Source organism: Lissotriton vulgaris, chromosome 2_1, assembly GCF_964263255.1.
Source record: "Lissotriton vulgaris chromosome 2_1, aLisVul1.2, whole genome shotgun sequence".
NCBI lineage: Eukaryota > Metazoa > Chordata > Amphibia > Caudata > Salamandridae > Lissotriton > Lissotriton vulgaris.
The window spans coordinates 414,887,416-414,901,202 of NC_141687.1; the positions used below are offsets into that span (position 1 = coordinate 414,887,416).

At 46.3% G+C, this 13,787-nt stretch overlaps 1 protein-coding gene across 3 annotated transcripts in view; it reads right to left on the reverse strand.

Moving 5' to 3' along the window:
• Positions 1-13,787, reverse strand: part of NRP2 (neuropilin 2) — a 172,254-nt gene that overhangs the window by 74,068 nt on the left and 84,399 nt on the right. For all 3 annotated transcript variants that reach the window (XM_086955302.1, XM_086955304.1, XM_086955305.1), the window contains exons 4-6: positions 12,472-12,702; positions 11,259-11,414; positions 8,365-8,534 (exon numbers count right to left, since the gene is read on the reverse strand). In XM_086955302.1, coding sequence (XP_086811428.1) covers positions 8,365-8,534; positions 11,259-11,414; positions 12,472-12,702 — 557 coding nt within the window. The remainder of the gene's footprint in view (positions 1-8,364; positions 8,535-11,258; positions 11,415-12,471; positions 12,703-13,787) is intronic.

A 13,787-nucleotide genomic window follows, 5' to 3' on the forward strand; every position in this document is an offset into this window, starting at 1 on the left:
TGCCGAGACTATGCCTGCCACCGCAGTCAGAGGGCAGCTGTGCTGTGCAGTGCTGCATGCTGCCTGCTCGCTCTGCCTGCAGAGCATCGGACTCGCTCCCGCAGCCAGGCGGATCATTATGCAGTTCGTCTAATGGCTCCCGTCTCCTCGCCGCATGGAATTCACTTTAAATAAATGACATTACTTGGAACGCAGGCAGGTGGGGAGGACTGCGGCTCACGAGGAACAGCGGCCAAAAGGAACACAAACATGGCTCATTCCTGGCCCAGCACGCACCAGTACACTGGAAACTGTCACACACGAGACAAGCCTGCATGAAAGCAGTCTCCATGTGTCAAGATCGGATGTATTCGTATTCCCTGCACTTGATAATGAGGGTTTCAGGAATGTGCAATTATGTGGTGATTTTGAAAGTTTGTTTTGTAGTTCAAAAGGGGTCACGGTACCCTCTGACAGACGCTTCACAGCTGCTTACTATTATAAGCCGCTTTCCCAACTCGGACCCGAGGCAGACCCGCCATCTTTAAAATACTACGTGAGAGGTGATGGGGCTTGAAGAGGCCAAGTCTGAGCAGGGGGTGGGGCTTTCAGTCCCACACCGCCTGGCCATCTTCGGAAGGGGTGAACTTAGAGCCCTGCACTGCCCGAACCGACCCTCCCTGAAAAACAAACGTTAAAGGCTTCGGGGGCTGCTGCCGACGTTAATGGGAGGTTCTAAAATATCTGATGAACCTCTGAGGGACTGAGCCCCACATCCGAACATGAAACCTGCTCCCTGCATGGGTGTCCAGCTCACTCTCTGCACACAGTGTGATATAGGCTCTTCACCAGGAGACTGTGTGAAAAGAGCTGTTATCGTGTGACACACGGTGGCACGGTGGGGTTTGGCAGGCCTGTAGAGGAGCTCTCCCCTCTGACCTCCTAGGGGATAGCTTTGTCTTAGCACTAGGGGCGGCGCCAAAGAGCAGCTTAATGCAGTCCTGGATAGAGGCCCTGGGACGGATCTACACTTTCTGCCCACCACCTCTCCAGCCTCCTCACCCTACCGGGATCCCGAGTAAGAGTTAAAGGACAAACATCTCCCAGAAGAAAAGGCGATGCAACCTTACTTGCTGCCATGCGCGAGGCAACAATTTGCTGCCTACCTTTTCCCCAGAGGTTGGAAAATAATTATTGTGTATGGGGATAAACTAGTACCGCTCTGCTAAAAGTTCCCTAAAAAGCTGTTATGATTGCACTAGCATTGGCCATTGCCAAACATTCACAGCACCCTGCCAAATGACAGCAACCAATCTTTCCCCGAAGCTAACCCAACTCAACCAGGGCCCACTAGCCACCTATGGGTCCAGTCCAGCATGCACAACGCCCATCTCACCAAGATTCTGTTTCATTCTACCATGTGAGGAAAGCAGTTTGAAGGAGCCTGCCGTGGCATGCAACAGGCCCCTCGGCCCACCAGTGGCCCTCTCCAGGCTCATAGCACCCTACCACAACCAGCCAGAAGCGGAATACAGACTTTCAGACGCCCCGCTGCCTGTCTCACCAGGATTCAAGAGAGCCTGACAGGAGAATCCCCCTTAACCCTCCAGCCAAAACTGTGCCACAGCACAGGTTGCAACACAGAATGCTGCCACCCGAGGCAAAGTGCCATTTTGGCACCCACTTGGAATAACAACCAGACCATATTTGATGCTTCTAGGTTCAATCGTGTGCTACAATGGCGCAGCTCCCGTAGCAATCGACTTGTAGGATCCGAGCACAGAACTGTCACCATCCTCAATGCACTTCAGGTTCACAGTTGTATATCTCAGCATGCACAGCTCTGGCCACTCCACCCGTTAATACCACCAGGTCCCATGTACCGGACCCCGACCATCAGAGGCTTGCCTCCTACATCTGATCAGGGTCGGACTGAGCGCTTCAGGTGGCACCTTTAAAGCATATGTTATTTCTTCTTTGAATCTGCAGCCAAAGGGATCATAAACATCTTAATGAGAACTACTTGCTCATGCTGTAAGTATCTCCAGTCAGGGACGGTGAAAGAGGGACCATCCACAGTCAAAAAAGGGACTGTAGCTCTAAATTTACCATGTATTAAATATAAATCTTTTGACTCACAAAATGCATCTCCTCAACAGGCTAAACATTTCCAAATTGCGGACCTCCACACATACCCTCAACACTCCCATCACACCTACAGCGGGCATTAACACCCCGCTCACCGCTGACAGCACAGTTCCCGCCCATAACACACCTAACTTAGTCCAGCACCAGAACAACACGCATTCCGACAATTCCCCCCCTTTATCCCCCCCCACTCTCAGCCCTCATTACCCTCCAACCAACTTCGCAGAACATACCCCCTCTCCTAACTTAACTCCCCCTCCCCTCAACAGGACCATCTCCAATCCCACTTCCCCTCCTACTCTCAGCCCCCACTACCCTCCTTACACCCCCACCACGGCTACCAGTCTCCCAACCTTCACCTTGTCCCCCCCGCCTACCACCAATGCCCCCACCCATAACATCAACTTCCTCCCTACCTCATCCACACCCCTCCCGTCCAAAACCTCTCGCATCCCTAACCCCATCCCGCACACCAACACAACGCAGACCTGCTCGAACACCAGCCCGCCCTCCCACCTGCACACGAATCCCCTGGCTAGCCAGTCACCCCTGACCACCACTCCCACCCCCACCACCTACCCTACGATGGAATACATCACGGCCACCCTCACTCAGATCAAAGAAGACATTCACTCCATCAAAGAACTACTCTCCACTCGCCCCATACACCGCCCACCCTCCTCCACCCCCCCTCCCAAATTGTCTCCTACTCCGCCGGCGGACCCCCACCCTCATCACGCCACACACCAGGCGTCAATCCCTGCTCATAGGTGCAGCAACTGCCCTCGTCCCCCGCATCGCCCCTGCAACCCCTCACACATCTACACCTCCCAGCCAAACTTGTCCCCCACCCCTCCGAATAACTCTCGCACCCAGCTATCCCCCAATCTCACATCAATCCCAGCTCTTAATCGCAACAACCGCCCTCGCCGCACCCACAACTCTTCCTCTGACCTCGACACGCTCACCCTTCTCCGCTCCTATGACCCAGTCCCCCAAACTCACACAAGCACCCCACACCGCAACATTCCCACGATACACCCAAATCCCCTTAGACCACCCACACTAAACAGCAGATTCTCCATCCCTAATAACCTTAGAAAAGTCCCTCTCTCGCTAGAACCATCTAACACCCTCTACACACCCCGTCTCAAGTGCGCTCTTCTCAACTGCAGATCGGCCACGAAACACTCGGCAGCCATTGCTGAGCTCCTCTTATCGCGGGACCTTGACCTAATCATCCTGACTGAAACATGGCTAACTGAATATTCGACACCCATAATGGACATTCTGGTTCCTCCCAACTACCACATTATCAGGCTCGACAGAACAGGCCAAATAGGTGGCGGAATTGCATGCATATACAGGAACAACCTCTCTGTTCAGAAAGTCAATTCCACATCCCTACCATCACCAACATCCTGGGAATACATCTGCCTCGACATTATTAGTGAGGGCAAACCGATATGCTCTCTTCACAGCATTTACCACCCACCCAGGGACAACCTCACCTTTTCCTAACAAATCATGGATATGATCTCAACCAATTCCGGACGCCAGCTCACCCAAATATACCTTGGTGACTTCAACCTCCATTGGAACGACCGCAACGACGCGGTGGTAAATAGTCTTAAAAATTTCCTCGATGCACTTAACCTCACCCAAATATGCAACAGCCCGACCCACGTGAAAGGCTCTACCATCGACCTGATCATCTCCAAAGAGGACTCTATCCAACTCGAATCCATCCAACCCTGTGACTGGTCAGATCATCATATTATCACATTCTTTATCAACGAAAAAGTCAAAGTCAACCCGGCGCAACTCTCCAAGCCCAAAGTCTGGAAAAGAGACACGAAAAAGCTCAACCCAGGCTCTCTGCCCCCTAACAGTTGCAATCTCCTACTCCCTCCTGCAGGCACCTCGGACGTCCAAACTCTGACGGACCACTATCTCAACACTATGACCTCTATAATTAATGAGGCTGCACCTATGCAGCTAAAAAGAGTCTCTACTAAAATCTCCAAACCATGGTACGACGGGAGTCTCAACAAAGATAGAAGAGACATGCGAATGGCAGAACGGACCTGGAGATCAGCCCCCTCCGCAATGCACCTAAAGGAGTTGAAGAAAAAGAGAAACGCCTACTTCAGGAAAATAAAACGCTCAAAATCCGACTTCTTCAGCCTCCAACTTAACCAAGCAAAAAACCGCCCGAGAAAACTGTTTGAGCTAATCAAATCGCAATCCAAGGAACAACCACAACCACTCAACACTGGTCGTGAGGCACCCTCCTGTGAAGACTTCGCTGCTTTCTTTATCCAAAAAACTGACAAAATAAAAAGCGATCTCCTCATTGACGCAAGCCTCTACTCCAAACCCAAATGCCTAGCACCCGCTGAACCAAAAAACAATGCTACATGGTCAACCTTTGACACATACTCGGAAGAAGAAATTGGCAAATTACTCAGCACCCTGAAACCATCCAATCACCTCACGGACCCCCTCCCTGCCTTCGCAGTAAAAGACTTTACCCCTTTGCTTCTCCCTCTCTGGACTAAAATCATCAACAGCTCTCTCCAACAAGGAAACATACCTGACTCCCTCAAGGTTGGTCAGGTCACACCTCTACTAAAGAAACCAACAGCCGACCCCTCTGACCTCAACAATTACCGTCCCATCACCAATATCCCCACTCTCGCCAAACTGCTGGAAAAATGCGCACAACTACAATTGACTAAACACATTGAGCAATTCGATCTCCTCAACCCTCACCAGTCAGGCTTCCGAGCAGGGCACAGCACAGAAACTGCTATGACTCACATAATTGACGACGCACTTCAAATGCTAGACCAAAACGACACCTGCCTCCTCATCCTTCTTGATCTCTCCTCAGCATTCGACACCGTTAAACATGAGAATCTACTAGAACTACTAAACACAAGAATGGGCTTATCTGGAACTGTCCTCAAATGGTTCACTTCCTTTCTGCACAACAGGTCGCAGAAATTCAAGAGCAACAACCTGATGTCCTCGCCAATACCTGTAACGCTAGGCGTCCCCCAAGGATCCTCTCTATCCCCAACTCTGTTCAACCTAGTCATGGAACCTCTCACCACCTTGCTACAAGCATCCAATGTACACTTTCACATGTACGCCGATGACACCCAACTTTACCTCAAATTACAATCACCCAACGACATCCTGCTCCTGAACTCAACGATCAGATGCACCCAATCCTGGCTTGCAGACAATCACCTCAAACTCAATGCCCTGAAAACAGAGTTCCTTCTGATCTCACCTCCAGCGAAGATAGCCACCACCCAACATTGGCTTAAACTCCTAACCGCACTCAATGTCCAACCCACCATCGTGGACTCAGCAAAATCTTTAGGCATAACACTCGACACCAATCTCAGCATGCAGCAACATATCAGCCAGGCAACAAAGGGAGCGAACTTCCAGATCAATACTCTGAGGAAACTTAAACCCTACCTCCCAGCCAAAGACTTCCAAACTGCGGTACAAGCGCTAGTCATCCCACAAATTGAATACGGCAGCACCGCCCTCTGCGGACTCCCACTAACTACAACCGCACCACTAAAAGCGTCTCTAAATGCTGCAGCGAGACTCATCACTGGGTCAAAAAAGCACTCCCACATTACCCCTGACTTGAAGTCCCTGAATTGGCTGCCTTTTGAAGCCAGAATACATCTGAAAATCGCTTGCATGACACACAAGGCGGTACACCTAAACTCACCCGGCTACCTTGCTCAGAAATTGACAATCTCTGGGGGAATCAGAAACACGAGAGGCACAAACAATCTTCTGCTGAAACCTCGAAGATTCCGGAAAGAAAAAACATACAAGCGCTCCTTCTCAGGAATGGCGCCAAGGATTTGGAACTCACTCCCTCCCGAAACCAGGCTTATCTCCTCCACTACACTCTTTAAAAAAGAAGTAAAAGCTATCCTTATGGCTAAATACACTTGATCTACTATCTCGAACCCTATTAACACCCTGCACTGATCTGTATTACTTGCTTGACCCCTTTACTTATTTGTATGAGTTGTCTTATCACTCACATGATTGGCTTTGCAGCCACCTATTTGTATTATTTGTACTGTATGATCTACTGATTTACCTATTTGACTTTGTTCCCTCATGTACCCTTCTGTACTGTATGATCTATTGATTTACCTATTTGACTTTGTTCCCTCATGTACTCTTCCATGTAAAGCGCTCTGATATCTGCGAAGATCATGTTCGTGCTATATAAAACTTTGAAAATAAATAAATAAAATAAAATTTCCAGTTTCGAGAGAAGTGCTATTTCTTGTTAAACGATACTGCTGGTCTGCTTTCGCAATTACAAAAAAACCCAACTGATTCCAGTCAACATGTCTGGCGTTCTCTGAGGTTTTATCTGAGCTACATTCCTAAATAAATCAGGCTGTCAACATCCGAACATTTTCACTCCGTGTGCGATGGAGAGAATGACGTTACTGACTGCAACGTTGACGTCTCCAGGTTTTCCCTCAGCCCAGACCCAAGAGATATTGCATTTTGTATTTTATTAAGAACACCGTCTAATGTTTGGAGCAGATTTCCTGCTTCCTTTCCAACAGCTTGTGTTCCTGTGCAATTGTGCAGCTTTTTACAAAATTTGCCTGTTTTTAATTTCTTACAGATTTGTGAAGTTTTCCTACATCTTCACTCTTCCCTGGAAGGACCAACCAATTCATTAGGGGGCACTTGCAACTGTATTTGAAAGCATCTTTTCACTATTGAAATCTTTCCCGGACATTTTATAAAGAAAATAAACACAAATGAAACAATATCTAACAGCTGCTTTTCACCAACTTAATTCCGTAGGACTCGTTTTTCATTATCCATCATTGGATTTGTTTTCACTTTTTGTTCAATGATTCAAGTCTGTTCTGTTTTTTGGGCTAAACGGCAAGATTGTTTTTTTCTGAGGTTTTAAACGTTTTTCAGCTGGAGAAACCACCTGTGGTGCCCCAGCACTGCTATTCAATCTAGAATTTCTAGAAGATTGTTTATTTTGAACATGGTTGGGTCCCAGTGTTAATCCTAGTGTCAACAAACTGCAACATGAGCTTGGACCACCTGGACCTTAGAGCTTGGATCATAAGATTCTACGGACAGGACCTGATAAACAGCCATTGGCATGTCTTAAAATCTGCCACCCATCACATCCTTGGTCCAGTCTTCCTGTTCTACAACTGTGCTGGTCTGCTCAGATGATCCATTTACCTCTCCTTGTCCCATTCCTAATCCGTACTACTGAGGTCCTCATTGTGGCTACCCAAATCTTGCGTGCAACACATGACAAGGTGCAAGCGGAGATGTGAGCTAAAGTGGTGACTGCAGGTGGTCCTTCTTAAGAAACTGTCACATTTCAATGAACAGTAACAGATGCAGGATGCCAACGGTGAACTCTAGGTGCCGCACCAACCCCTGATTAATGTGCAAACATAACTCCTGCACCCACCGTTGCAGGGTACAACCCAAGAGAATGGGAAGAAAGTTACTGACGATGATGGAGTTGTGCACTACTAGGATATCCAAGCGGTAATAATGAAGCTCAATCAGTTCCTTCGTTGCAAAAGTCTTTATTGATATAAATGTAAAAACAACAGCCAACGCGTTTCGTTCTTAGAACTTCGTCAGGGCAGTCAGTAAAGTTGAGCAATGATCATCTCGATCTGTCATGCCTTGAACCTCGTGTAGTGAAGTGAAGTGGTCTTTCAGAAAAGTGTGCCACCTTGATAAGGGCCACGATATAGAACTGTTCGTCAGTCGTCACGACGAGGTGCCGGGTATCTCCCTGGAATTATATTAATGAAGACTTTTGCAACGAAGTAACTGATTGAGCTTCATTATTACCGCTGGGATATCCTAGTAGTGCACAACTCCATCATCGTCAGTCACATTTCAAATAACTTTATAAACGCTGTTGGGACATATTGACCCATTAATATATTTCAATACAACTAATAATCAAATAACAAGAGGGCAGGGACAAGTCTCCAAATGTGCAAAGGCTCCTTGATTTTGTGTGGTGTTCTTCTGCTCCAAACTGAACACAATGTTCTGAGTTGGTGTCTAAGGTTAGATTACGGCTCTGCATGTGTAAATGCTTTGATGGGTGTCATCCCCTTTCCCCCTGTGACTGTGCACTGTCACCAAATCTTTAGCAGGTGGCCGATGTACCTGAAGATATTCCTTATTGGAGTCGATGTTGGGCGTCCATCCATTGTCGTCGCTGTTGAGCCGGCTCTGTTGCGCCGTCCACCTCATATCAGTGTAGGTCGAGGAGGCAGTAATCTGCTCATTGGCAATCCTTCCAGACTCCATTCCTAGGGGCACATTGCACTGGAAGGCTGGGAAGTGAATAAACACAGACAAGCAAATCAATGTCAAAATCTATGGTCTGTGCATATTTCCGTAAAGCCCTGCATAGCAAACAGTGTCCGATTCTGACAGCCACCCCAAGCGAATTGTGTCTAGTTCTGAATATTACACATTGAGTATAGTGTCAAGTTTTGGACGCAAGATCTGAAATATGGGGTCGATTTGTATAAGCCATATTTGAAGCAATGAATCAAGTTCCAGAGGCCATATTTGGACTATGATGTTGTGCTCTGGTGGTCACATCTCAAGGTTTGTGTCTTGCTCTGAAGGTTAAATTTAGAGCATTTGCCAATTATGGAAGCCACATCGCCAGAAGAAGAAACACAGGTGTTGACAGTCCTTAGGCGAGACACCAAGGTGGTGGTTGATTTAAACCAAGGGTCCTGTGAGGAGGGGTTATATGAATTTTAACCTGTTCAGAGTTGAGGAAAAGAGATATCACTGATAGGGGAAGAGTATTCTAATTTCGAAATGTAATAAAGGCAATAAGTTCATTAGGTGAGCACTGTTCAATATAATATGGTATTTGTAGAGTGCTTGTTAGCCCCACTGAAAACTGTATTTTTAACTAAATTCAATGATACTGGTTTAATCAACATTAGAAGGACAAAAGGCTAAGTGGACCCACAAAGATTCACAACTGTGATAATGGTGTCAAACACAGATCTCTGGGGTGAATGCATTAATCCACTGAGCCATGAGACACAGCTTCTAGAACAAGAGGTCGTAACATAAGACAGGAGGGAGACATTAGAGAAACACTGTTCACAGAAGTGGTTCCCTTTGCAAGGAACAAACTCTGAGAAGAAATTATGGAGACAAAAAAAACAAAGAAAATATTTAATATAAACAGTGCAGCAGCAGAGATCAGGAAGGGCCAACGTTAATTTCATGGGCCATGTAACTTCGGGGATGCACTGGCACTTGCTTAATTCCTACTTGTAAAGTCCACGGGGTCCTCAGGAAGGAGTATGCAAGTTCCATACGGACGCTGGGCTGTGGTGTATGTGTGACTACAAGCCACCGCCTTCCACCCATGGTGTAAGGTTACCTGATACCTTAAATTTATACAGCTTTCACTAATGCTGAAGGCTCTACTCAAACTGTAAGTCATGTCCGTTTCTCAACACCGCAGGCTAGAGTGTGTCTTAGAGTGTGCTTACCGCCGAGGTGTTTTGGTCCTGACGGAAGCCTCGCAAAAGGCGAATGTTGACCACACCCCTTTTTTTAACACCACAGATGTATCTGGTCAAACTAGCCAGTTTCTGAAACATCCACCGCACTGTTTTTAAGTGGTGCCTAGTTCTCTACAAATAAAGTTTGTTTACGGACGAACTAAGCACTTTTTAAAATCACTTCCACTCACTTTTTCACACTTGCATAACCAAAAATAACCGCTCCGCTGTAGTTAGCCATCTTGGTGCACCAGGGAGGCACTCGGCCTCTCTGGTGGGAACCGAATGATGAAGCATGTCCCCAACTAGGTTGGTGAGTGAGGGTTCTTTTTACAAACAAGAGTGACTTCTTTTGCTGGCTCTTCTTTTCTTTTGGCTGCATTCTTCTGTTTATTTGATATTACCATTAGGGGGATGAAAAGTGACTCCTTATACTTTTCCCTCTCTCTCTGGTTGATTACCTATAATTACTACTTGTACCAACAAGTCACTGGGTTAGTTTTTGCTCTGGGTAAACACACTGGCATTTAACTCCTCCTGGGTCAGCTCTCCCAACAGGTTAGAATCTGGGGAGCTGTATGGGCAGCCCTTGTTCTCCTGAATAAGGGGTGGTCATAGAAACAGAGGATCCTATGTATGGTGACAGACTAGACCCTCCGCACCAGGCGCAGCTCGTAGGCCTAGGCTCATTCAGATCTTGGCACACTAAGGTTTGGTGGTCTCTGTCTTTACAACTTCTTTCTAAGCACTCAATGGTACTAGTTTTATCGGATCCATATGCATGAAAGCAGTAGTACACCCTCAGGATATTTATTTGGTAGATACATTAAACCAATGAGATATCTCCAGCAAAAAGTGGCACAGTCTGTGGGTCTTGGGCTGCATTATGGTTTGGCACTTTGTTGAGAAATGCCTAATCTCTCAAGGGACATGAGGTGCACATTCTTTGCAGCTGTGATTGCTCTTTGTTCTAGACCAAGAGCTACACTTCATGCCAATGTTTATTTCCTTTGTCTAGGAAAATTAGCACAATTCCTTCACATCAAGAGGTAATCCCTCTTCTGACCTCCTTGCAATTAGCATTAAACTAGGACTAGACATTTTTTTGTCCAAAAAAGAATCATGTCTTAGTGATACTAAGCGAATAATGCTGTGATGCTTCAAATGTGGGGGATTGATTTCTTGAATCTTTAAAATACTACTGTTGTATTGAATGTCCACGTGTATGTTTGGTACGCTGAAATGAATAAAAAATTGTTTTACAAAAAAAAAGAATCACGTTGAATTCTCACACGAATTCATATTCAAACAGCCGCTCACCCTGGTTAACGTGAAAACAATGACCTAAAAGATGGTGAACAAAATAGCAATATAAGGAAAAAAGTCAGTGGATATGCAAGAACCCAGTTCTAATTAATTTGGTAAAAAGAAAATTAAATAAAATTTGCACTGCCATAGGATACGGTGGAGACAACAAGAAGCTAGTCTCCTTGTCCGCGTTAAGAAACAGCCACTTACCCTCCGGTGTTTCCTGAGATGTCAGATAGTAACGGGCGGAGAATCCATCTTTTGCCACTGCCATGTCCGTGTGGAAGGAGAGTGAGAGAATGCCAGTCGAAGATCGGATCTCTGATGGTGTCTTGGTGCCACAGTACCGGCCAATCAGAGGTCCCACTGTAAGAAAAATGAGAATAGTGGCCATTGTGAATCCAAGAGAAATGCTTTCCCGTTATTTAATTGACACAGAATGGATGAAAGGTAGTTTTATAAGATGATACATTTTGTAGGAGAGTTGAATGTATTACATTCTTTTCATCCTCTAATTCTAAGCTTTTAAGTGTATAGGGGACCTCTGGACATGTCCATGTACATGCTGGGAGAATACGGTTCTTCTGACTGAGAGTTGTTCAATCCTATAAAGACAACTCTAGATAAACATCGACACTTCATGCACATTTTCTAAGTTATGCATATTTGGTTTTCATTTTTCACAATTTTTTTTGTTTTGTCTAAAATAGGGAGAATTCTTTCTGTGAATCTTTGGATCTGGCTGCAGATGAAAAGATGGAAGCCAGCTAGGGGCGGCAGAAACCTGTCTATGCATAAACATGATCAAAGTGCCATTATCTGTGACAAGTGTTGCAATACATAAACAGGTGGCACATTACAGAAGGTGAAAAGAACATGGGGGGATGCAGAGGTCCACCAGACCACTCTCTGCTCCTTCTTCTTCAGCTGTCACTCGCTCAGTGCCCTCTGTCCGCCATGGACAGCTTCCCCAAGCCAACGGTTGCTGAGTGACAAGTGCAGTCTGTAACCTGTCTTTGCTTTGCAAGTGCAGATGAGATCATAAATGTTGATACATTTCCTTGAGAAGCGCAAGGAAGAAAGAATATCCCTTTGCCGCCACTTTTATTTATGATCATAAAAGAATTGTAATGTTGACACCATGGGTCACAAAGACATTTGTCACTCATAATATCACTTTGATACATTGGACTTTAGTCTTTCTCCCTTGAGAATGCTGCACTTTTTGGAGACCAACCTTTTCAAGGGACAAAAAACGAGTAATCCATAAGGTCCCCTGATTTCCAGCTTTCCAATGTAATCGAACTGTACAAAACATTTTATCTTCTTGTGCCTCATCTCACTAAGTAAGTAGCTTGAAGAGTCCATCTAAACAAGCAAATGCAATGTTTGAGCATAGATACAAGACTGAACATTCACTTACCTGTCGGAACGCCGTCCCAGATGTCCAGCCAGTCGTACTTGCAGTCGCCCTCGCCGCCCTGCAGAGGGTCGTGCTCCAGGTCGAAGGTAAGAAACTGAAGGACGATCTCCTGCTTAGGCTTGGCCAGGATGGTGAAGGTGCATTCTAGGTTGTGCGGGTACTTGTCGGGGAACCCAGGTGACTCGATGGTGCCGTTGGAGCCTGTGAAGTTTCTAGAGCAGTCTTCGGATCCTGAGGGACAAAAAAGAGCTTCACATCAAAATAATAAAAAGAAGCAGTTCTTCGCCATCATAAAACAAGCATTGGAAATGCAATAGGTCTCGCATTAGAAAAGTTGGAGCTATTGGTCTTGTAAATGACAAATATTTTATTTATTTGTTGGTTTTTAAAATAGCTAAATTGATAGCTTTGTCATTTACAACGCCAATAGTTATAACTTTCGCGAATGTGACACCTATAGCATTTGGAATGCAACATGTTTTGTATTTACGTGACATAGTTGGCAGCTCTGGTCGTTAGGCCACATCTCTAGAGAGCAGGAGAGTGCAGCAGGTGTGAGAGGGTGAGTGGGTGTGTGAGGGTGAGTGAGGGTGAGGGTGTGTGAGGGTGAGGGTGTGGGTGTGTGAGGGTGAGTGAGGGTGTTTGAGGGTGTGTGAGGGTGAGTGAGGGTGTGTGAGGTGGTGAGGGTGAGGGTGAGAGGGTGACAGAGTGTGTGTGAGGGTGAGGGGATGAGGGTAAGGGTGTGTGAGGGAGAGGGGGTGATGGTGAGAGGGTGCGAGGGTGAGGGTGGGTGAGGGTGTGTGATGGTGTGTGAGGGTGAGGGGGTGTGAGGCTGAGTGAGGGTGAGAGGGTTGTGAGGGGTGTGAGGGTGAGTGAGGGTGTGTGAGGATGAGGGGGTGAGGATGTGAAGGCGCGTTTGGCAGTGTATGTTTTAACGCTCGGAATATCATAATTAAACGTACGTAGCGTCACCAGAACTCATTTTGTTTAAAAAAAAAAAAAAACAGAATAGGAGAAAAACACTGCTAGAAGCCTAGGTTTGGGGATTTGTAATTTAGGCAGCGTCTGACTGCGAGCCAACCTAAACGGATCCTCCAAACAGGTAGAGTTTTGGGGTAAACAAGCAAGTGTTTTTTGTGGGTACGCACCTGTATGTTATCCATGTACATTTGAATTGGGAAGGGAAGTGCAAAGCCAATAGCCAACAATAATTAAAAAAGAGTGTTGAGATTAAATCTCTGGAGAGCAACATGGTGAACAAGTGAAAAGTAAATGCCAGTGGTGGCCACAGGGTGGCAGTGTTTAAATATAAAGAC